The sequence below is a fragment of the Accipiter gentilis genome, chromosome 14, assembly GCF_929443795.1.
Source record: "Accipiter gentilis chromosome 14, bAccGen1.1, whole genome shotgun sequence".
Classification (NCBI taxonomy): Eukaryota; Metazoa; Chordata; class Aves; order Accipitriformes; family Accipitridae; genus Astur; species Astur gentilis.
The window spans coordinates 6,117,190-6,142,725 of record NC_064893.1 but is presented as its reverse complement, the minus strand read 5'-3'; the positions used below and the strand labels follow the sequence as shown (position 1 = coordinate 6,142,725).

The 25,536-nt window shown below is 44.4% G+C and overlaps 1 protein-coding gene across 2 annotated transcripts in view; it reads left to right on the top strand.

Annotated features, from left to right (window-relative positions):
• Positions 1-4,190: 4,190 nt before the first annotated feature.
• The window catches only part of EGFR (epidermal growth factor receptor), a 167,112-nt gene continuing 145,766 nt past the window's right edge, over positions 4,191-25,536 (top strand). For both annotated transcript variants that reach the window (XM_049816629.1, XM_049816627.1), the window contains exon 1: positions 4,191-4,576. In XM_049816629.1, the coding sequence (XP_049672586.1) occupies positions 4,471-4,576 (106 nt within the window). In that variant the 5' untranslated portion in view covers positions 4,191-4,470. The remainder of the gene's footprint in view (positions 4,577-25,536) is intronic.

The following is a 25,536-nucleotide window of genomic DNA, read 5'->3' as shown; positions in this document are numbered from 1 at the left end:
GTGAAAAAAATAAAGAACATGTAGGAACCCTCTTGAGATAACACCACGGTCATGTGTTGAAATACTGGCTGTGCAATTTACTATAATTAAGGTTTAATTCCAGCACCCATGTGTGTGTTGGTTTTGCCCTTTCTAGGTGGTGTTATACAAACAGTGTTAAGAGAAGGGAAAGGGAATCTGAGTGTGTAAGAATATGTAGATTTTCATCAGGGACACTCTCTAGAAGCAGCATGATCTGAGGTTTAAATACAATGTTTGGAATAAACAGCTCTTGAGTGATAACCCTAGCTCTGCCGCTAACACTCTGCCCAAGGCAAATTATTTTACATCTATAAAATGGAAATGATAGCTACTAACCTGCTTTACAGGAGATTTGCGAAGATAAATTAGTTAATGTTTGTGCAATGTTTTCAACATGCAAAGTGCCATAAAGCTCCGTGAATTATTACCTCAGTCCTTGCCTTAAAATGTCAGCGAGGAGTCACAGAATACAAACTACACTGCAAACTACAATGTCCACAATCTCAAACACCATGCAGATGATATCTGAGCAAGCGGGACTGTAAAACCTGGCTAATTCAGCACTACTTAATTTATTCTCTTCCAGTAAAAAAGCCTGCCCTTTAAAATCACTTTTGGAACACGCAGAGAAGACCTGTGTTGCCATCGAGGAACAGTTGCTGATGGATTTTTTTTGGAGGGGCAAACGCTGACCCACTTCTCAGTGGATAACGGAAACCAACACACGTTTTTTGTTTCATTCAAGGAAAGGATCCAGCAGCAGGAATTTCTTTTCTCTTGAAAGGATTTTGAGATTATATTCTGTTTTGAGGGAACGTGGAAGAGAGAGGATAATTAATCCTGCTTTTTCCACTGATAGGGAAATCAGTTATTCATCCTCTTATAGTTACTTCTCTCCATGTGTGTGGCACAGTAATCAGCTCAGCGGCGCAGGCAAGTGGCGGTGAGCAATCGCAGTTCAGTTCTGCAATCCGGCAGTATCTTCATGTGAAGGAACTACCAGCTTACCTGGACTTTATTTCACAGGTCAGCATGTTTATGCTTAATATCTAGAAGACAGGTGATATATACATACTGTAAAGCAAGCCAGTCAAAAGAAAGCTGAAGCAAGTTGTTGCATTTAGTGTGATATTCTCACTGTGCACTATCAATTTAAAAATTGGGGGTCAAAAGGTTGGCCTTTGTCCCATAACCTTTGATCCATGCACACATGCAGCTGGTAATAAAAGTTTAGCAATATGAATATTGCATGCCCTCGGTAAAATTCACGTAGTTACATTAGCTTCAAAGGAGTTATACCAAAGACAGTCACTGGGTATGTGACCAGCTCTTTAGGGAAAATGTCATGTTTGAATTCAAACTGTTTCAGAAATTGTTCTGTTGTGTAAAAAAGGCCTGAAAGCCCTGTCTGTGATCATAAGCGTTTCAAACCTCATGACCTTGGCAAGTAGAGCACAGATGCCATGAAAGTAACACATTTGTGCTCAAAAAGGTGGGAGGATGGAATTCATGGCAGCTTGCTGCGCAGCCCCTCCAGCGGTACTGCACTGCCAGCAGCGGATGAGAGTCTCCTGTAGTGGATATCTGCAGTGTGGGAAAGAAAATTTAAAGGGGAATTTGCCTAGTCTTCTCTTGCCCATCATGTGATGGGAGGTGTTTAGTTAGGATCAAATTCTTGGGTTTATGTGCATTTATGGAGGGACAGTACATGATGGGAGGTGAAGCAACTATGAAATGTTCCTGCTCCGTATAGCAGGTAGAATCACAGTTGCACAAAAAATTCTGCAAAGCAAGTATTTGTTCTTTAGCATGTTAGGACAGGACTTGGACAAGTTTCTCCACTGAATTCATATGCAAAAGATGTTTTCTTTTTTTTTTCTTAAGTTTAGTTTGTTTTTCAATTGTCACTTTGAATCCTATCTTTTTCTAGATTTTAACAACTCCATTGCCTTCCATAGTGCTCGCTTGATGCTCAACATGCGTGTCTAGGGGCACAAGTCTTTTATTTAGTATCTAGCTACAGAACTGATCTGAGGTTCCTTTCTTGGTTGTCTTAATTGCGTTTCCTTTCTCATAATGCAAGCTGCAATCATTAGTGTGTTCTGAGGATGCTCTTCAAATCCTCCCTCCCCAGAATTTGATCGTTTTTTCCTGCTCCTCTCATTTTTAAAGATCCTTCTATTTGTATAAATAAATGAAAATGCATCATATTCATGAACGTTTATGAAGTTGCACTGTGTGAGCATCTCTGAAGCAAATTGCATTAATGTTGTATTGTAAGCCCAGATTCTGCCCTCAGTTACAGCCATGAAACAAATCGTATGAGTAGAGTTCCTGTTACCAATGTCCGAGTTTACTTCGAAGTACATCTTTCACGTTATTTACAAAATATAATCAAACCAGAATGTCAGCTACGGCATACAAAAGCTGACTTGTCCCCCAATTCCTCTCAATAAATGATTACAGGCATGGCGGGATGATACCTGGTTAAAGGCATGTGGTCAGGCATTGGGTTTTGTGCTAGGGTAAGTAAATGGGATGGTGGTTTACTCTGCCTAGTTAGGACAGTAACTAGTTAAACTATCAGAAAAAGATTGTACAGAGGAAGTTGACTGGTAGGAGAAAAGTAATGCCTGTCTCAGAGGAACATGCATCACAGAGGAAAGTCCAGATACACTCAGAGGCTATTTTGCAATCTATTGTGTTCCAGTACCCTGTGATAGACACAGGCATTTAGCATGTCATCTCCCAAAACTCCTGTCACTCTGGACTTCGATTCTGGAGTTCCCAGTTAATCATAACAGTTCTAAGGCTTCATATCCTATTGACTGTGTGACCCAAGTCTTCACAAGAGCTTTCCAAAGAAATTGCCACCAGCATTTAACAACTTTGTATGTTGAATCATGATTTACTCAGAGATATCCCAGTCCAGACAAGTGACACTTCTATGTCCTATTTATGTGCCTGAGTGACAAGACGGTGCTTCCTCCCAATTTCCAGAGGAGCAGCCTGTTTAAAAAAAAAAAAAAAAAAAAAAAGAGAGACTGCAACCATAAGCGTATTTTACTGAATACTGAAGAGCTTGGGTTTGCCTCTCGGCGAGGAAAGATGTCGGGGGGGGGGGGGGGGGAAGGAGCACCATGCCTGTACTCTTCTGCTTAACGTCTGTGGATGTCCCCGGAGCACCTCAAGAACACTTATACTATTGCGTGTTTATTAAGTTGTTACACAGAGCAAGGAGCCCCTTCTCACTGCCACTGCAGGGCAATAGAAACGGTATGCACAGGTACGGACCCTCTTATCCTTGTGCTAAAACAAGCATAGAAACAGTGCTGTTTTATTTCACGCACGCACCTGGCCTCGCAAGCATTGGGCTTAAAATGCCCAGAACGAGAACAGGACTGTTTGCAGGGACGCCCAGTGGGCTCCGCTGATTTGGGAGGGGGCAGAAAGGAGGGCCGGAGCCCCGGGAGATGCGCCCCTGAGAGGGAGCGGATTTTAACCTCCGCAGCCGCTTCGTGGTCGCTGCTCCCCGCTAAAGCGCCTCAGCCCTTCCTCGCCCTCACTCCCCTCCCGGGGGGCTGGGGGGACGGGGGCGGGACGGGACAGGGTTTCTGCTGCAAAACGCCCCGGGGAACCCGCGCCGCCGAACAGACGCTGTCCCCCCGCGGGGGCCCGGCCTCCCCCCGGGAGGCGACACGGGGCGGGGGCGGAGGCTGTGCCGGGGCCACGCCGCTTTTTTGCGAGCAGCGGCGCAAATGCAAGCTCATGCCCTTTGGCAGCTGCCGGGCAGGAGCCACCGGGGAGCGGGGCGTCCCCCCCCCACCCTCTCGAGCAAGCAGTTAGACCGTCCCCTCCCCACTCACCCCCTCCTCTCGTCCTGTGTCCCGGGACAGGTGACGGGTCCGTCCCTTCCCCACCTGGGCGGGGAAGGCGCCGCCGGTTCCTCCTCCCCCCTTCTCCTTGCTCCCGCCCCATCCTCCTCCTCCTCCTCCTCCTCCTCCTCCTCCTCGGCGTCCCCAGAGGGAGCCCCTGCGCTCCGCGGCCGGGCGGAGAGCGCAGCCGGGCGCGCCCCGTCCCGCAGCCGGCTCCAGCCGCTCCGCAAGCCCTTGCGCACCCGCCGCCGCCTGCAGAGGGAGGAGGAGGAGGAGGAGGAGGAGGGAGGAAGAAGAGAAGGAGAAGGAGGAGGAGGAGGAGGAGGAGGAAGGCAGCAGCCCGCCCGCAGCGGGGCACGCACGTGTGCGCGCAAGCCCTCGACGGCCGCCCTCCAGCATGCTGCGCGGAGCCGCGCGGGGCAGAGCGGCGGCGCGGAGCTGATCGCGGCCGCGGGAGGAGAGCGGAGCGGAGCGGAGGAGCGGCTCCGCGGAAACCTCCGTGCGCCTCGTCCCGTACGACCTCCCGGCCCCCCCCCCCCCCCCTCCGCCTCCGAGGGAGCGGCGGTCCCGCAGCATGGGCGGCCGCAGCCCCCTCGCTGCCGCCGGGCCCCGCGGGGCCGCTGTCCTGGTGCTGCTGCTGGGACGCGTCGCCTTCTGCTCCGCCGTGGAGGAAAAGAAAGGTAAGGGGGAGCGCGGAGGGGGGGCCGCCGCCGCCGCCGCTTCGCCGGCAGCCCCCCGTGGGACCGCGGGAGCCGAGGCTGCGGGCGGCGGCGCGGCGCGGCCTCCCGTGGGGAGCGGCGGAGGGAAAGTCCCAACTACTTTCCTCAAGGAAAAAAAAAAAAAAAAAAAAAAAAAAAGGCAGAGAAAGAGAGGAGAAGGGGGGAAAAAACCCAAACGTATAGCAGCGATCACGCAGCTCTGACTTCCTGATTCTAGGTTTATTTTCTTTTGTGGGGGTGGAGGAAATAAAAGGGAATAAGCCTTGGCACATCTCGTCGGTCGTGCTTCTCTCCTGTCGTGTTTCTTTTTCTTCTTTCCCACCCTTCCCGCGTTGCCCAATCGCTCCCCGGAGCGCGGTGCCCGGCCGGGCGGCGGGCTCGGCCCCGCACCGCCCCGCACCGCCGCTGCCGGCACCCCCGCGGTGGCGGCGGGGAAAAGCCGCGCAGCCCCGGAGTAAGCACCGCTCCGGTAACCGCCCCCCCCCCCCCCGCCGCCCTGACCCGCACACCTCCGCTTCTCCTGTTAAAAAGAAAAAAAAGTATACACCTGGGAAGGCGGGGGGGGGGGGGGGGTGGCGTGGAAAGAGGGGAAACCTCAGGTGTGTTCTGGTTCCCCAATTATTAAAAAGCAGGGCGATTTATCCCTGCCTGAGCCGGCGTGAAGAAGCCGTCCCGACTCTGCCGGCGCTGTCCCCCCGCGCGGTGACCGCCCGGCCCGGCGGTGCGTGGGAACGGCGCGGAGCGGGCGCCTCCGGCTCGGGTTCGCTGGTGGGGCTGGTGGTTTGGGGCTTGGGTTTGGGTTGGTTCTTTTTTTTTTTTTTTTTTTTTTTTTTTTGAGAAACTGGTTTAGAGGGTGAGAAAACGTTTCTGGCTGGTCGGATCCGTCGTTTTTTGGTTTTTGTTTGTTTTTTTTTTTTTTTCTCTGTGTGTGGTGCTCTCTTTTGTGAGTTTGGAGAGCAGGCCCCGGCTGCTGTTCCAGGCAGAGTGCAGTCCTCTTTATCTTGGAAATCTGCCAGCCAGGGAAAAATGCAGATTTGGGTGGTGTGGATTGGGTTGTTTTTTTTTCTTTTCTTTCTTTCTTTTTAAAGAAAAAGCGGGAGAAGAGAATTAATAGTTTTTAGAAGGGCTGATGCATGGCATAAAGCAACCGAGTTAGTCTTTCGTGACTGTGGACAGTAAAACCGCCCTGAAAGGGAGAAACACCCCGTCCAAAAGAACTAGTTGCACAACCTTTAAAAAGTGGAGAGATTCTCTTGTTCCAGGAATCAAGTTCATACCTGTTGTTGATGTAACATGGGCAGTTTTTCTTTCCCGGTTTTCTTTTTCTTCTTTTTTTTCCCCCCTCATCCTTTGAAAATGATGAGAAGCAGGATGATTCCATTTGCTGTGCTTGTGTTAAAAGCCTTTTGAGATGCAGCCTCAGGTGCACATGCCCTGTAGAATATAGAAAGCGTGAGGACAAATACCATGTTATAGCGTTCAGTTCTGTGTCTCGTAAATTTAGGAGGGTGCCAGTATTTGAGGATTACTAAATAATCAACGGCTAAGTGATAAACCCAATAGAGATTACTCTCACTATGTTCTGTCAGCAAGTAACTGTTCCTCTGCAGAGAGCTAGAGGCTCAGTGGCAGAGGTGAGGGCAGAAGAATTTCTTCAGGAAGCGTTAATCAATCGATTGGTCATTGTTAGTTTCTCCCCACGCTTAAGGATAAGCAAGAAAATGAGTCAGGGGTACAAAATGAAGCGGCATTTGAGAATTGCGAGATACTGGTTTGAAGCAACAGGTCCAACAGGTAATAGAGCATCAGTGTATGTTGTGACCTGCCTCCTTGGTCGAGTGATAGGGCCTAGCATCAGAATTCAGAGTAATTCTGGAAGTAAATGTGCTGTAATAAATATATGCAACACTCTTGAGTTTTAAGACCAAATTCTGTGGATTTTAAAGTTCAAATCACCTATGAAATTACACTTTTAAAAATTTCAACCTGATTTGTTCTATTATCAAAAAGAGGACATGTCTCAAAAAAAAAAAAAAAAGTACCTGGGCAAATGTTGGTTTTGTTAGAAGAACATGAGAATCAACCTACAAAATCTGATCAACGTAATGTTTGAATGGAAATTTAAATACAATTTTGGTTTTTCCCAAACTTTTAGAATGAGGTTTTTGAATGTGGATGAGAAAAAACTGGTTTAGTTATAACATGGTAGTCACTAAGACACAACCCCCTTGCCCCCCAACTGTGCATATTTCAGAACCAAACAGCATTGCTGGAAACTGAAGTACACTCACAGGGATCGATACCTGCCTCTCTCTCTTATCTACCTCCTCTGATGTTGACCCACATTAACCACAGGGGAACTAATCCGGATTTCCAGTAGTGTACCCCGGCTGGCCTGCTCGGTGGTACCCGAGATAAATACCTGCGACCGCCGGCGTGCCACTTACTCAGGATGCATTTGACCCATGTCCGTTTTGTGTGGCAATGCTTGGTGACAGTGCTACAGTTAAGCGAACTGCTTTTTGTTGCTATATATTGGTTTTATATCGCTAGTTTTGATCTGTAGCTGCAGCCGTTGTGGGATGGGAGCGTGCCGCTCCATGTTGGGAGTGTGCATGCAAGCATTCTGGGCAGCTCGGGACCTGCAGAAGCCGGCTGTGATGGCCTTCCGTACCAGATGTCTTACATTGCTCTCTGAAAAACAAAGGAAAACTCAAGTTCCTTAAGGATGTTGAAGTATTCATTTTCACGTGAAATGAAAAAGCTCCATCTAATATCCTGTGCAGTGTTTACGTGTGGGCTACATGTGTACTGCTATTATGTATTGCTGCCCTTTACATTGTTTTGTAGTGTCTGCACTGTATATTATTCTGTACCTACTTGTGACAGATGTATACAGGTAGACTAATCTTTGTGGGTTGTGTAGGGCTTGATCCGGTTACGAGCAGGCATCCAGTGACTTTTCAGATGTCCTCCTGTGTAACCTGGCTGCTGCTCCGTGGGAGCAGAGATTGCTGCTATGCTGTTCTGTCATTCCTGTATTTGTCTTATCCTGGTACAGGTGGAGTTTTCTCTCTGGAGACAGGAGCGAATATATGCATGGGTGTAGGTATTTGGTTGTTATCTAAAGTCTTGTCTATGCACCCATTCGGGTTTTTTTTGTTCTCCTGGGTAAATGACTGAACATTTTTGGATTTGGAAACTCAAATAAATCTGTGCAGCCTTGGCAGAGAATGCAATTAGAGATATGGAAATTTAGATACTGATATGGTCCAATTTGGTGAGATAATATAATTAAATAAGTAGTCCTGAGTATAGACCCACTCTTACTCCAGTGCTGCAGTGTGTGAATGATTAAGGACAAACCCCAAATCCCATCGTGAAGGGCAATTTCTGACAAGCAGGGAAGGGAAGGTAAAGTGCCAGCAGTCATCTCCTTAATTTGATCAATCTGCAAAATACAGTGGCTCGGTGAAAAAGTTACAAAAGAGATTGGCCTCTCAGCAAAGTGTGTGTGTATGGTGAGCAGACCGCACTGAAGTGACAGTAAATACAAATGTGTTATTTCTTGTGTCAAGAGTATATTAAGAGAGTTGCAGATAAATAAGAAATCAAGATCAATGCCCTGGAGACTTTACAATCAGAGTAGTCCATTGTAATTTATTTGTTAATTTATAGAGAGAGACTTTCAGGGAGTGTCACACAATGCCATTATGGTCCTCAGGGCTGACTTTTGCATTTGAGTATCCATGTATCACTGAAATCACTGGGATATGCTAGCTTTAGCAGCAAGATAGCTGACTAGCCAAACCAGTTCCTTCAGAAGGTGTCCTTATCTTCCTTGAGCACAAACTGCCTTTGCTTATTAGCTCTTCGGAAACAAGCCTAGTGAAAAGTTTACTTCACTTTAGGGAGGCCGACAATACCTTCACGGAATGGTTTTGCATAGAAACTGTTGATATTGGTACAAACTCCTGGATTAGTCCAAGTTTTGGTAGTATGAGTGCATCAGAGGGTAAAGTCACCCTGTGTACGTGAGTGGAGTATCCCAGTAAGAACTAACATACGTTCAAAATTAGCAGTCAGCATGTTATGTTATAAGCATTGGCGTTTACACGTATGAGAACTCATGTCAAATCTCATGTTAGATGGATCTGTATGGCAAAAGGGCTTGTACTGTCAGAGAAATGCTTTGACTTGTAGAACCTTAATTGGGGGAGCCAGAATTGGCTGTACCCACAAAAGCATCCTCTGGCCAGTCTACATTAGGAGCACTTGCTGGGGTGACCTGGCTGGCAAACCTTTATAATTTAGACTAGTCAAAACAGGCGTGAGGTCTATCTGATTCCATAAAAAGGTGACTTGCTAGCTAGAGTAGTTGTTATTTTGGAAGTGCGTGTGAATTGCATTAAGCATCTTCTGTTTGTGTTTATAATAAACCTGATTGTGCTGTACTGCTCTCCTTGAGCATCTGCTAGGGAAAAATGCAGTTCTGTCGGTCAGGGCTCAGCTGGCACAGCAATCGCACTCAACCCAGCTAGGATTTTGCTAGTTTTAGCAAAAAGCGAAAGTTATAAGGAAAGGCAGCAGAGCTTTTTTTTCCCCTGCTCAGTGGAAGGCATGGTCTCACTTTTTGTTTCCCAGATTTGCTCTGTAGCAGTCATAGAAGGTGTGTGGCCTCCAATGAATACTCAAGCAGCAGTTATTGCTGTGACGGGGATAGTCACCTGCCTTGCTCTCGCCTCCAGGTGAGCTTGAGCAACACGTCTTGCCGTAAGTGCAGTTGGAGAAGTTAGCGTAGAATTTGCCTCTCTGGGTCCTAAGCAGCTCTTCACCCAGCACCAGTGATGGGGGCAACGACCAGGAGCTGTGTGGCGCTGAGGTCTACAGCAGGACAGTGGGAATAATGACGAGGGATTAGCCGATGGGCCCTCGCCTCTGGGATGCACCATTCAAATGAGGCTGCTGCAATGCCACAAGTCCCCTGGTCCAGGTGATGAGAGTGGGATAAAAGCTGTGTTGGATGTGACTCATCAGAAGTCCTCTGGTCCTGAGGACCGCTGCCGTTCCTACCCGTTACCTCTGGAGAGGTCGTGAGAGGCATGAGGACATGGGGAGCCAGCACTATGGATTTATCAGCAGTGTGTAGGTGTGGGTAGAAAGTGTTCAGCTGAATTTTTTTGGCCAGGAATTAACGGTGCGTAGGGTGGAAATCCACTGCTTGATGTTTTGTGTGGACTCTGACGTTTGTTGTTCAGGTTGGTACAGTACATGCTGACCCTGAAATATGTATTGATTTGACATTCTTCTATACCCCTTCACTTCCAGGAACACTTTATTAGTAGGTGCAGTATGAGATCTAGTATTGTTTCTGCCCATTCTGTTTTTTGATGTGTTACCTCTTGGCTTCCAGCTACAGCAAACGGGACTGTAATACTTTTTTTTAGGACTGAATTCTGCTGACCTAACAGTATTGAGTAATAGTATGTTTTTTTTTCTTCAGAAATAGTTACAGAACATTTGGCGTGAATATGGGCAGCAGAAGTCATTCCTAAAGGAAATGTGCAAAAAAAAAAATAATGTACTTCTCTGTACAGAGAAGTTGTACCAGAATAAATGTCTATTCCTGCCGAAGCAAGGTTGTTATTTATTAAGAGCTGTGACATGCCTTCCTAGTTTGTTTTATAGGCAGAATGTGTAGGTGTGGGTCTTGTGCTCTCTGTGCTTAATAATGTTATTGAGGGTTGCTCACAAGGAGGAAGTGTGAGAAACCCACTTCTATCGTGTGTTTGAACAGGACAACTTTCTGATGACCAGAGTGAAAAGATGAGGCCATGTGGGTTGGCCATTGAGCTAAAAAGTACATGTGCTACCACGCTGCACCTTTTAAATTTTTTTAAAGAACAGAAGGCATTGCTAGGAGAGAGCAGTGCTGGATTTACGTAGCCCATGAAGGCGTGCGGCGTGCAAGCTTTCATTTTGAAGTTTTAATGCAAAGTGTGTTTTGCCTGTTGACAGATCCGTGCAAGGCAGATGCAAGGTTCCTCCTCTTGCCAGCATGCCTTCTCCTGCCCAACACATCTGCGTACATGAAAGTAAACATCTACGTGTTTGCGTGCATGTCGTACTACTAGAGTGCATCAAATCATGGGTGGGTTTTGTTTGTTTCAGTGGTTGAAGAGAGGAAAAAAAAACAACTGGAAAAAAAGAATAACTTCCAGTCAAATGAAACAAATGCTAGGGTGGTTCTAGTGAAGTGAAGGGAAAAAAAAACCCCAAACCAACAACAAAACACCGACAAAAAACCCCTGTTTTAAGATCATTTGAAAGACTAAATTTGACCTGAGACCATTTCTTTTCTTTTTAAGTTGGGTAAGAAGGAAAATGAAATGCCGTTTGAAATGAAAATTTGCAGGTTTATTTTGAAAATACCAGAACACCACTTCATTTTCTTATGCCTTCCTCCCACTCAGTTTTTTGGCCAAGGCGTGTTTGCTGAGTTTGGCTCAAATTAATGAACTAACTTCAGTTCGCTTCTCCCCCCCCCCCAGAAAAACTTAAGGTCTTGGGGGTGGGGTAAACTGTCATTTACATACACATAAATAGCTCCGCTCCGATCTGGGTGAATGTTAAGTGGAAAGATAAACGCAGTCCAAAATGTTTGTGATCACTTTTCCCCATTTTCAGCAAATGAAATAAAAAGAATGCAATAATAGAAATAATGAAATATAATAAATAATTTTTTTAAAAAAGCTTGGTAGCCATTACATCCCTGGCCTACGTATGTTTGGTGCCTTCACCGTACCTTGCTAACCTCTGGCCAGAGTTGGAGCTGGAGGCTTGCAACCTCCTTGCTGGAGGTACACAAGCAGGCTGGCCGGGGCTTTGGGCAGGCGGTGTGAAAGCTGCTGAGCAGTAGCAATGCCCCAAGGGCTGGCCGAGCTTCTGTGTACGTTAAAAGCCTTCTCCTCCGTCTAGCGGTTACCGCTCTGTGGTTCCTTTACCTTGCAAAGGTGCCATGTGAAGGGTGGGTGGCTTCCCCAGGTGTACCCTCCAGCTCCCTGGAAAACTGGTGGGCTTGCCAGCCCCCTCCATCCCAAACCAAAGGAAAAAAAAAGAATAAATACAAATATGCAGGACCAGCAAAGGCGGTTTTGCCAGAACTGCTCTGCCAGAGTAGTCGGCTTCTCCTGGGGCGCGAGGCCAGCGGGGCTGGGCAAGTCGGCAGGGACCATGTCAGGCAGGATGTTTTCCAAGGAAGATGTGGAAGGAAGGAGGAGGGGATATAAACCAGCTGTCTCGATGACAGGATAGTAGTATTTTAGCTCTGGCTTTTATGAGAAGAAAATTATCAGTTTGTGGGAATGGGTTTTGTGTGCATTTGGTAATCAAAATGCGGTGGCATAATCCCTGCCTTCCCGTCACCAGATTCAGCAGTAAATATGAAGATAACCAGAAGAGCCCTGGAAATCAGCCCCTCTTAGCACTGGGGCACCACGAGTTCATGCAGCGCTTCTCCTAGGTAGGGAAAAGTCTTATTTTACCTATCAGGAGCCACGGGACCGGAGCCATGGAGGCTTTGAATGGTTGCCTGAGGCAACACAGCTGGTCGCTGGCGAAGTTGCCTGCTAGGATTTTGGCCTCTCGCCCCACGCCCAAGCCAATGATAAACACTGCCTGGAGTTGGAGATAACCGACATCCTATTCGGGGCTTACTCGCAAGCTTTGAAATGACGTCTCATGCAGAGCATCGTTTCTCCTCTTTCCTGAAGGCCCTTCTGCGTGTCCTTCCCTGGGGACGTGTCCCTTGATGGAGCCTGGCCGGAGCCTGGGCTGAGGTGACCTACGGTGGCACGCATCTGGCTTGGCTCCTTGGGACCGAAGTGTGCTCATTCCCCGCTTGTGGTAGGGCTCAGCATGCCTGGCCCCTTGGTCCATCGCCCCAAGGGAAGCCCCGGCACCTCCTGAAATAACAGTGGCGTGAGACAGCTGCAAATCAAGGTGGGGTGTAAACAGCTGTAAAGTCTGAATTGTTTCCTAAGTTATGCTGTCCACATAGCTGCAGCACAGTTGTGATGGCGGTTTTCATGTTTGCAAGGTCTAACTTAAAAAAAAAACAACAACAAAACAAACAAAAGGAGACTATAGCTGCTTCTGTCTGGGGATATGTATACACCCCCCCAACCCCCCACCCCCCATTAAGATCTGAGAGACATATGTGCACTTTGTGAATCAGATTCAGCTTTCAGGTCTGAGGTAGTAAATATTTTTTCTTGAGAGCTGTGTACGTAAATTCTGCAAAGTGCAATTACGGCTGCACGTGCAGTTCCCAATTGCTAAGCAATTCTCTGATCTTGGAAATACCAATTTTTTCCATTGCATTAATTAATACATTGCAGAACAATCGTGTTTTCTGAAGTTCACTCAGGAGGTAAGACTAAGGAAGGAGGCAGGGTTCAAGGAAGACGCTTGTTTTAGCAGTCAGGTCAGTTATTTCAACAGTGCCTTTAGCAAAGAAGTAAGAGTCTGTTTGCACAAATCAGTAACTAGTTCCCATGATTCAAGTTCATTCAAGTCATTTGAATAAATAAATGACTTCTAGTAAATGAGACAACCTCTGCAATTAGGATGGCATGCTGCATATTTCATGTTATTTATTATGTGGTTTTCAATAGATATGATTAAGTTGGGTTACACTTGGAACGCTGGGTAGCATTTCAACACAAGCCACTTAACCAAAGCTTACATTAAAATGAGATACACATTTGTTTTGTACAGGTGGCATTGTGCTGTATCTTCAACACTTATGTTTTCGTATTAGTTTTCCACGAGCAGATACTTAACAGGGAAAAGGAGTCACCTTGCCAAGTGCACCTCTGTTTTCTTTAATTGCAGTGAGGAATTCTCAAGCAGGTGCTTACCAAACATTTACAGTTTGCTGCAGTCTTAGCTTTCCTTCATGTCTTCCTGGGCCATCAACTCCAATGGATGTGGCATAACCAGAGTTGCAGAAAACTGCTTTTCTCAGATGTGCTCATGGATTATGCGCTATCCCTGGTGTTTCCAAGGGGATGTGCTTCATGGTTCACTTGCAGCTTCTGCTATTGGGTTTGGACTTGTGATGAGGCATGGTAATTCAGTGCAGAAGACAAGGAAGAAAAGGTCTTCTTGTCCTTTGTTTCCTAATGTTGTTATTTTGTAGTTTGTCTGAATTTTAAGTAGCTGTATTATGCAATCAAAAAATCCCATGTGCTTTTGGCATTGTGAAAGTAGTACTTAAAAAAAAAAAAAATATGGTCACTTTACTCCTCTGTCATAACTGGTTATACCACATACAAAGCAATGTTGATTAATTTAAGAAAATACAACCTGAGCTATCAAAGGCAATAAGCAGCTCTGGCTGATGGTGCACTCTGGGGATATGGAGAATAGGTAAGATTTGGGGAACCGCTGGCCTGATAAGCGTCTGCTCTATCCAGGAGAAAATTTTGCAATCGTGTTTCTTTCCAACTTTTTCACTTAACATAAAAGATACATAAGACGCTAGGGATACCTATTCGATAAAAAAAGCCTTTCAAAATAATGAAGATACCAAATCTTCAGTGCCAGATAAAAATAACATTTTGCATATGTGATCACTGTTTTATCTTCTGCAAGTAGAAGTTACCAGTTCTTCTACCTGAAGGAGTTGGTGGTAAACTCTGCACAAACTATGACTTTGGAAGCTGGAAAAAACAATCCTTCTTCACTCCCTTTAATCATTGGGAAGGGAAAGCTGTGGTAAGAGCAGATGTGACTAATGTTTGACAAGCTTACTTCTCATGTGTTAAATCTGAAGGTACAGAGATCATCTACTGGGCATGTGAAGACAAGGAAACCTTTCCCACAAAAAAGTGGTGGGGAGATGTCCTCAAGTCCCTGAGTGCGAGCCCATCAGTGGTTGGCACAACATTCTTGGGAACTGCTGAACAGAAAGTGCCTTTAGTCAAAAGCTGTTAAATGTGTGGAGTGTTTTTTTCTCCTCCATTTTTATTGCAGCCTGTTTCTCATGAATGGAAACTTGACATTCTCACTTGTTGAACAGGATTCAATTTGTTTTGCTGCTCTTCAGACTAGTTTTGCACCAAGTCCATCCCTTCCCCCCTCCCTGTTAAAAACAAGCAGAAAACCCCAAGTGGAAAACCGATGAAACCAGAACAAAACAAACCAATTTTTTGGAAAGAGAAGTGTTAGCTGGCAAAATCCTGACTCTGGTAGCTGTTTTGTCACAGCTAGACCATAATTGAAGCTGTTGGGCCTCCGCATGAACATGGGTTTTGCACCACAGAGCAGTGTGTAGGACACAGGGCCCTTGGTGTTTGCTGAGCGTTGGGAAGTGGTGGAAGTGTGGCTTCGTTTTCAGAGCCAGACTAAGGGAGGGAAGTCACTCCCTGAAAAACAAGCTGTCAGAAAACCTAGTAACAGCCCTATCTTCCCCTTCCTCTGATACTGATCCAGGTCTTTCCCAATGGAGACCTCCGGTATCGTGAACAGAAGATGAATTTTGCCCAGGAAGAGTGTTTTTCCCTCTTCAGGTTCAATATTTGAATTTTGACTCGTATCTGATTGCTCACAGCCAGACTGTCCTTACCAAGGCACAATGGCTGGCAGGACATTGAACGTCCATACAGGTGTTTGGCTTTCTAATGAAAAACTCTCTAACTGGTCCTTGTGTACTCCTACATGTTGGGGACAGAGCACAGGCTTCTGTTTGAAGTTTCACTCGTGGAGAAGGGGAAAATCAACGTTAGAATTGAGCTGGTGTCTTTGTGCAGCAGATCGAATGAAGTGCATGAGGCTTGCAAGGTGATATCAGCTCCATGTTTTGCCTTTATTGTCGTGGTTGTAGCATCTAGGTAGACATTGATGCTGTTATCACTTCCCCAAAATTAATGGCAGAAGTTCAGTCTTTGAGAGTAGGAGCAGGGTCAAGTATTTCTCAGCAGATCCAGAAAGGGAAACATGCAATTCATACTTATGTTGCACGCTCAGCTTCCACCTACCTGGAAAAGATGATACGTAGTTGAGTTGCAGCAGTTTTAATTCAGTGTAAAGGGAAAAATGTGATCTCTTCCACTTGTATTTCCTAATCTGACCACTTGCAGTGAGGATGTCTGCAGTAGGAGGTGAAGTCAAAACTTGAGCATCTTCAATTATCTGGTAGGATCTGATCATTTCTTAAAACATCTGTGTTTGGGAACATGCCCAATTAATGGATCAGTTTGATATTTGTCTTTTTGTTTGGGATTTGAAAGGATTATCATTTAAATGCTCTCTCATTTCCATCTGGTCTTCATAAAGTAATTAAGTGTTGAATGATGGTATTGTCAATCTGTTTCCTACCTAATAAGATCTGTAAGGTGCTCTTGTTAATGATGTTATTATTTCAGAGCTGCTCTTGTTCTCTCTTCCATCCTTAATGAGGCAGATCCCCTAGGCAGCATCACTTTATCACAGTTGTCTATGGTAGATGAACTAATCCAGCACCATGGAAGTTTGTGTTCATCAGTGTGTAAGGTGCTCCCATCAGTATGTGTGGATAATTCTCCCTGACACTGAAAAGATTTGTCAAGCGCAAAAAAGGAAGAACAGACCCTTTTTCTAAATGAAGATCGTCTTGATTTGAACAGCAGCAGTCTGGTTTGCATCAATGAGCACATGGTATTCAGTGAATTAAGAGTAAAAATAGCTAATTAACACCTTCTCTGTTTCTTTTGCATCTGGTCATTAGTACTAGGAACCAAATTAATTCATGATAGCATAGGGCATGGAAGGTGCTAATGCCAAGGTCAGGTCAAGAACTTAATTCTTTGAGGTTCTGGAGAGAAATGTTCCCTTTTTTATTGTATTTCCTATTTTCCCAGAGCTGCCTTCGTGTATCGTGGAATTTAATATGTGTATGCTTGTATGCTCAGCTGATGTCTGTATTTTGTATTTCATATGAAGAGAAAATCTGAATTGGTTATGGGCACTTGAAAGGGACTCGGGCTATTTTCTTCCAGTTTAGTATGGTACCGATTGGATCCTGTCTATGAACTAAACTCAAATACTGTTTCAAAAATCTGGATCATTTCAGAAATAGCAAACGTATGACTTCTGAGTAAACAGACTAGTTATAATAGACAGGATTAGAAAATGGGTTGTTCTGGGCCAACACTGTACTGTTGAGAGTGATGATATCGTATTGGTAATTGCACTGTTGGGCTTAATGGCCCATAAACTTTGATAAAAGCTTTTGTAAAATTGTCAGCAATAATTCCCTCCATTGTTAGATTGCCAGTGAACGTCTTCAGCCCCTGGAATAAATTGCTACCATCAATTGTGTTTATGTAATTATATAAAATAAGACTTTCGTTCTGAAAGTGTAATAACTCAAATAAAAAAAAAAAAAAATAGCGTCAGCTGAAAATTAATGGGTCAGGTCCACAATTGCTGTAACTGCGCAGAACTCTCTCACCTGGGTTGGGCCGGGGTAGGTTTACACCTGAAGCTGTAGTCCCATGTGTGGAGAATAGGCGCTTTTTCATTATCTCTGCCAAGCGCTCACTAGGTCAGCAGAAATGGGCAATGTTGCTGCAGGTCTTGTATGAAAACTGAAGAACAGTTGAAGTTTACTATAGTTCTATTCTGTCGTTAGTTTTCTCTGTGTTTTTTTAGCATGACAGTTATTAGAATGTGAACATTAAAAAGGTGTAATTACTTTCACAGGCATTAATATGCCATTCAAAAAAAAAAAATTGCAGAAGCACTTAAATTTTGTCCATAGCTTACAAGCTGTGTCAATGTATGGACCCTTTCAAATTGTTCTCACAGCTACTAACTTCCTACCTTTCCTTTTTTTCCCCTTCATCCCTTCCACATGATTGGTTAAATAACAAATTATCAGCCACAGTGTGATACAAAATGGGCTATAATCCAAAGCGGGAAGAGAAGGAAGTTCTCTTGCAAGAAAATAAATAGCACAGGGTATTTAACAGTGCATTAAGCAACATAGCTGTTAGACTGCACTGATAATACAGTGATGAGAGCAGGGAAATACTCTATATGTCATTAGTTTAGTCAAGCGGTGAATTGCTCTGGCTCTGATATTGTTGGTGATATTCAACATATCTAATGCAGATGCATTGATAATGCAAAGCATAGTGAAGAGTTGAACATGGACTTACCACTTCTGCAGCATGGGATGCAAAGAAGGAGCTGCCTTACCTGCCTGCAGGTGGAGTTTCATTTTTATACTCTAGGGAGGAGGCGAACAGAAATGTTCCTATTGCTAAATAGGCACAGAGTTTGTCCTCCTAGATTTATCGCTTGCCTGTGTTTATTTACTTAATTTTCTTTAGGGGGTGGCAGCAGAGGTAGGAACATATCCTGGGGCAGTATGTTCTCCAGTCTCCACCTATGCAGTTTCAGGAGCGCTTTACCCCAGAATAACATAATTCTTAAACTAATGATCTTGACTGGCCCACTGTCTGTGATAAAATTGCTTGCTCCATCTCCACCTTCCTGATGTATTTGGCAGTGGGTGGTAAAGTGGAATTCAAGGAGGGCCTCGAAGAGAGTCTGGCTCCCCAGCTTCAGAGAGTACAGCTTTGAAGAAAACCACTGCAGCTACATGCAGGGGAGTTCATGGAAAAGGTAAAATCATGGAGAGCTGGAGGAGAAAGAAGAAAATCTGGAACTCTTGCTTCTCAATTACAGTAACACTGCAGCAGGGACACGCATCTTCAATTGAGGCTTGATCCAGCAAACCTTAGGCATAATATCCCTTTGAAGTCTATGGATATTTTGCCTGCCAGGACTGCAGGATCAGGTTTTTTTATTACTTTATTTGCCTAAGAAAACTCTTCTCATCTAGTTTAAAGGGAAAAACTGATATAGAATACCACACTGTGTTATATGAAGACTATGCCAAAAAGTAATTCTCCTGAAACAGAAGGTAAGATTAGAAATTATAATCACATCACAAGGTATTGTGGTGTCAGCGTTATAACTTGAAATGAGCCTTTTGCCTGGGTATGCTTGAAAGTAAGTCTAGTAAATACATATTCTGGTAATTGTCCTTCCACTTTCTTTTCCTAAAAAATTGTTTCCAGATATATTGTTGGATGGGATTAATATGGGTGAATTCTTTAGGTAGTGTAAAGTGGTGTGACTTCAGCATTGCTTTCTGCCAGCCAAAGCAGTGATCTGATGGTTTAGCAAACAGGCAACGTCTCTAAACTTGCTGGAATGAACTTGATGGAGTTGAGCGGCATTTCACTTGTGCACTGGATGTGTTGGAGCCAAAACTTTTACATGGGAGTTCTTACAAAGAAGCGTGTGTGTGCATGTGTATACATCTCTCTCTCTCTCTCTCTCTCAATTATTTACTATAGCCCTGAGATGATATGTTAATATGCAATTCTTAGTTTATAGAGGCCTCTGGCACTCTTGCTTTATACTTAAGGAAAAAAATGGTGTTGCCACAGCAACTGCTATACCACCTGGTACTGAAGCAGCTCCCGTCTATGTAGCACTTAGAAAAGTACATTAGACAGATTTTTAAAGTGCACGTAACTAAAGTGAGAGTAGGAACTTAACACTTGCTGAACGCTACAGTAAAAGGAGAGCATGAATTTGTTCAGAAGTTGAGAAAAGTTCTTAATGGAAATAATAGCAATAGCTCTGATCTAGCAAGCTGCTTTGGCAGATGCGTTATTTCAAGTCTATGTGTGATCCTTTTGAAATCAGAGGATTTGCTTGTAGGCCTAGAGTTGGTACAGGTTCAGGACCGTTGTTGTACAGGGGACAAAAATGACATTGTTTAAGGGAGCGATGGTTTTGAGAGGCTCAAGTGGCGACAATTTTGTAGGGCGTGACTGGCGAGGGCAGATACTTGGCATTTCTCAACAATGAGCCACTGAAGATGATTGAAATGGAAGTAATGGGTAACTGGAAGTGTCGGAAGTTTTGATTTGTGGGCGTGAGTTTTGGACAAGGTTTCATATTACATTTGTGCATCACCTGTGTTTGATAGCAAGGAAACGGTGTTGGGGTGTGTGCATATTATGACGTTTTGCTGTCTCTTAAACCTTAATAAATAGACTTGCTGTCTATTTATAATGTGGTATATTATAAAAGTTTCTGTACAATAAAATGTAATTGTTGTAGTTGAGGCAAGAGACCTAGGAAAGACTAGGAAAGGTTTTAAGCTAGTCTGGACTCCATAAGACTATTATACCTTATCCTTGAAAACCTAGTAGTGTAAGGTCAATATCCTATTTAGGAATTTTCCTTTTAAGATGCTTTAGTATAGGAACACTTTCTATGCTAATGAATTTACTATATTTCTTTGTATTCTTAATCCATATCAACTCTTAGAAACTGAGCTGAGTATCTGTGCATTAATAAAACTATGTGCTTAGAAAAAGCATACTTGGGATTATGAGGAATTACTTATTACTCTCGGTAGCACTGTGTTCACATCATTATTATTGATTACTGTTCTCTTGTGGACTTCCCCCACAGCTACTGTTTTTATCAGATTGCATAAAACAAAAGCACAAATGCAGCTTTCTAATTCTTGAAATAAAAACCAGAAAAACACTATGCACGTATGCTGGTCCCTTTCCCTGTTGACAGAAATTTCTGGACGGCACCTTTAGTCTTTGAAAGTGCTTTGAAATCAGCATATGGACAAAATTCTGCATACATGCTAATACAAAACTGTGTAAAAATGAGTCCTGTGGTCTGCAGCCTAAATTTTAGTCTCGTCTACTACTGTTTACCAGTGAGCTATTGTTAGTTGTGAGATAAATGACGTGGGGGCCTGGAGGGAGCAACTCTTCTAGTGGTGTCTCTGCTCCTGCAGGGTTACTGTGCTCTCTCTCCCCAGTACGTTCCAGGACTAGTCCTGGCGATCCACCTAAGGACAGGCAGTACTGGGGATCTCGCATTGTTTCTCCCCCGTGAGGGTCCTTAGTTGGGTGACTTAGGAGGGAGCATTGCAGAAGTTTGTCTCATCTGCTATAGCTGGATGTTCAGAGCTGAACCTAAGCCCTGGTGAAGCCAGGGTGCCGTTAAAATGCCTGTGAAAATTCACAAGTTTTGCGTGAAAGCCATGTTGGATGGAAGGCAGCTGGCCCTTTCCCCTCCTAGACTGAGTCAGGTAGGCATGAACACTTAAAAGATCACTTTTGAATGATTCTGAACCTCTCGTTTTTATGCTTTCACTGTGGTATAACCTCCAGCGCTTGAGGTGATATTCCTTCTCTGTAATTCCCATTCTGATCTTCTTCACAGATACTCTCCCTTGATAAGTATCTTTATTGTCACTTGTACTTTAGGATGGTGGAGCAGGCTTATACTCTGTAACCATCCTACAGCCTCACTACATTTTGTTTGAACAAATGCCAAAAGCACTCTGAAGTTCACCAAGTTAAAGGCAGTGACAGTGGCTGTATCCTGGGACTGGAAACTTGCATGCGGCATCTTTGCAGTGCTGCCCAAAGGATAAGGAACGCTAAGCGAGGTGGACCCCAAGAAGTCTCTTCAGTAACTCAATTTAGTTCTGGTACAAACATGCCACGGGGCTCCAGCTCATGAAAGATTTTCCACACGTATTGCAGTACTGTATTAAATGAAGAGATTTTTAGTGAGGGTATTCAGACACGTAACATGTATGATAACTTGCCTGAAACATAGCAAAAAGAATTCAATTTGTAGTCAAAAGTAGAATTCTTTAACGACGTATTTTGTTGTTTGTAGTCAGTGTTTTGAATGCACTGCAGCAATAATTAGGCAGGCAGTGATTTATCTCAGAAATGTACATACACCTTTAAAAATGCAACCTGTCTGCCTGATACCCAATTAATCACTCGCCTCTGATGATAAACTCGATGTTACATGGGGAATGCTTTCCAGCACTAGCAGGATTTTTAAAAGCTGCTTTAGATGTATATTAAAAATGTTTTTGGAGACAGAGAGACAGAAAAGCTTAGAAGTCTGATGACTGTTTATCTGAAAGGAGTTCCCAGGGGCAGAGGAACTGGGTTCCCTGTTCATAGTGGTTTAACCAGGCAGGGAATTTATTTGGTCGTCTGCTCACAGAGACATTGAGGGGACAGTCTATTTTAAAATTCAAAATCAAAGGCAGCGAGATTATTCCAGTACATGAAGTTCAGGGCCTTGTTTAAAGGATGCAGTGGTAGCTAGGACTGATACCTGAAGACGTTTTCTCCGTAACTTGCAACCTATGCACAAAGCGAAAGCGAGTGACTGATGTCAGGGGGAGGAAGCTTCGCAAGGCTTAGAAAATTATTTCGTAGGCTCCATATTTCATTGCACCAAATTTATTTATAATGCTTGGCGCTCCTTGTTTAAAATGCATGTGTTCCCTTTCTGGGTTTCCTGATTGCATGCGATGCGGTATGCTAAGAAGAGAGGGCTTGCTTTAGCTATGGACTAAGTTAAAAACCAGAGGCTTCTGAAAGTCGTATAAGAAAGTCTTCAGTTTGACAGCAGAGTTTCATTTATAGGGAGGAATAGCAAACGTTTACCTGTGCAGCTGGCAGCTGCATGGGCAGCTGTTATCTAAAGCTAACAGTGCCTTTATATGAGCAGGAATGGAAGGGGAGAGTGTAAGTGTAGCTGCAGCATTGTGCTATGAAAACACGAGGTCACATTCTGCCCTCAGGTACATCTTCCACAGCCCTGCCAAAGTGCTGAGGTACTGTACTCGGGACTGAACGTAGACCTGGGTCTGCAGCCAGGAAAAGCAGCGTTCAAAAGCAGGGATGCAAGTCTTTCAGGTTTCCTCCCAGTCTGGGCTGCCTGGCACAAAGGGCTTGTGGCAGAAAAAGCTGTTTGTCCTTTATGTATCCAAGCCCTTGAAGAGAAGTCCTATGCAGTACTCTTTCAATTGCTTTTTGTTGTTTTGGGTATTTATTTCAGGCCACTGTGTAACTAACTGCACTAAAGAATTCTGCATGGAAATAATAATTAATCTGTTGCAGATAAAGCAGGGGATTTTCATTTAGCATCTCAGAGTAAGTGCTGGAAGAAGTATGGCCAAGAAAAAAAAATGCAGCAAGGAGGAACTAAAATTACCTGAATTCAAGTATTAAATCTTCAGCAGGTTCTGGGTTTTGGGGAAGGGTGGGGGTTGGTTTTAGGTTTGTTTGGGTGGGTTGGACTGACTGTATAGGGATCAGAATAATGGATTTCCCATGAGGTAGTCAAAAGAGGATTATAAAATCAGGATCTGTGTATTATAATTGTCTGCACTGTTATATAGATTTGATATGGTCTAAGCCCCGCCCCACTCCCAACCCCAAGTAATTGTACATAATCAAGAAATTACATGCTTCGATACAGGGCACACAGACTAAAGAAATTAGTTTTTTTTTTTTCCTCCGGGCATTTACTTAGCTGTAAAACAAAGGGTGGGTGAAGCCACAGCAGGATGTAAATGCTGGGGTCTTAAAAAGTGCCTGTGTGTGCATGTGTGGAAATTGCCACGAAATCCGATGGGTTTGGGAAATATGTCCATTGGTAATTGCCTCTGACTTCCCAAGGAGCAGGTAGGCACCAGCCAGGGCCAAGCGCTACACGGGGGCTGCTGCTGGGTGGGAGATGCCCTCATGGGAGCCCCTCTCCTGGGGCGCTGGGGGGGGAGGGCTCTGCCTGCCCCGCAGCTCCTGGCACCGCTCGCAGCCTCGCATGCTGGCCCCGCTGCACGTTCGCTCTTTGGCCCCGGCTTGGCGGCTAGAGTGGTTCGAGTCTCCTTGATAAGCTGGAAGGTTGTGTTTGGGTTAGGCATGATTCACGGTGTTAAAACTCGGCTAGGTGAGGGATTGCTTAACCTCTTCCTTAGGGTCCTCTTAATTTATCCATCGATAGCATTTTCTGGCAAAGTCTGTCAGGATTTGTAAGTTGTGGAGCAATAGAAAACAAAAAGGGGAAGAAAGAAAAAAAAAAAATCTATTAGGCTTTGAACTACATGTTGTCTACAAACTGCCATTAGCCAGACTTTCTATTTATTAGTTCACAGCTTTGGGATATTCTGCTTTCATTAATATTGAGAATTAATCTGCACTGTGTTTTCCTGCAGCATTAGCAGCAATCCTTCTGCTGAATACAAATTAGATTTTTTTGCTGCAGTCCAAATTCAACTATGGGTAGAGGTTTAAAGAGGATATTTATGGGACACCTGCATGGAGTAGTGGGTTCTGGTTTGGGTGTTTGGAAGGGTGGTATTTGGGTTTTTTTGTTGGTTGTTTGTTTGTTATTTTTTTTAAAGTGACACTACTTTCTGTAGCATGCCAGGATAGCAGGTGGGATATTTACATCTCCTTTCTTGCTTTCTTTTTTTAAGGCATTTGATCCCATAGGGGCTTAGGACTTCATAGCGTATTTCCATCAAAAGAGAATTTGGTCCTTTTATACATTGGCAAAATCTCACAACAATAGTCGGTTTGCAGATCTTGCATCATTTCTGAATACAAAAGACCTTTGTAAGCAAAAACTAGCCCTGCAGTATCTGAGAAGCCTGGAAAAGGTGCTGAACAACTTCTGCACTTAACTAATGTGTTACAAGGATACTTGCAAACTGGCTGGATCAAGCCCTGAAGAAGGGGGATGGAGACTTCTCCCTGGCCAAGGAACCCAGTGCCAGTCTTGGGCGTGTTGTGTTTGCTTTCTCTTCTCCCAGGCCGAGATAGGCTTATTCCTTTGCCCAGCCACTTGCCTGTTGCCCTCGCCAGAAGTTTTCAGGTGGTTGAGCGCATGTAGGGCTGATTTGTGCCTCTGGATGAAGCTCCGAAGGAAGGAAAAGCAGCTTATAGCTGGGTAGTTTGGGTTTGCTTTCCCCCAGACAGCAGTGCCAGTTAATTCGCTGCCCCCAGGGTATTGGTACCTGAGGCCTTTTTCTTTGGGGTGGGCAGTGGAGAAGAGAAGAGCACCATGTGGTGGATGGCCATCATGTAATTTGATTCAAAAGGTGCTCCCTCCCCGCAATCTTTATTTATTTTTAATTGATTTTTATTTAATTATGTGCATTGGACAGGCAAGGCAAAATCCCCTTGATCTTTGTAGCATTTTGAAAATGAATGACAGTGAAAACGTTTGTTCTTCAAGCTTCATTTTGCATCTCGGCCCTGGGCCCTGTTTTATTGGCAATTTATATCCATTAGAAAGAGAAACAAATCTCCACAGATCCTGTTATGTACAACAGCTTCCCATCTAAATTTGAAGCGTAATCATGCACAAACATTGACTTGACCTGTATTGCTAGTGGCCTTCATGTTAAGCGGATAGTTAAAAGCTTAATGACCCCTTTGAAACCCAGTGCTTGCTTTCTGTCACATATCGATGGTATTCTGTGAGGCCAGCAATTGAATTTTTTTTTCTTCTCAGTGGTTTTTAGAAAACATTTCAACTGCTGGCACAGTTTGTCCGGTCCATTTCCCGCGTTGGTTAAGATCGAGCTATTTGGACAGGGCACATGGCCATGTGCCATCACAGTCTAGCGGGTTCATATAGCATCCTCAGGTTTTCTTCTCAAATCTGGTGAACGCTCATTAACTTCCTTTCCCAGTCATCGTGGCAAGAAGAGAAGTTGCCAGTTGGATGAGAAATTTATATGATTCAAAGGAAAATCCTTCAGGCCTAGGATCTATGTAGCATTGAATATTTTCCTTGGTGAACCTAGTCACCAGGAGTTCTGCTTGCGGTGAAGTCTGAGAAGTAAAGGCAGGGAGGCCCTAACACTGAGTTGTTGCCCCTTGACTTTGTCCATAGTGGGCTTTTTGTTATATGGCTTAAGGGTGGAGAGGGCAAAAATTGCCAAGTACCTGGTTTCTAAGTATCTGTGATGAATGGCAAAGTAGTGCACAGAGGTCTAA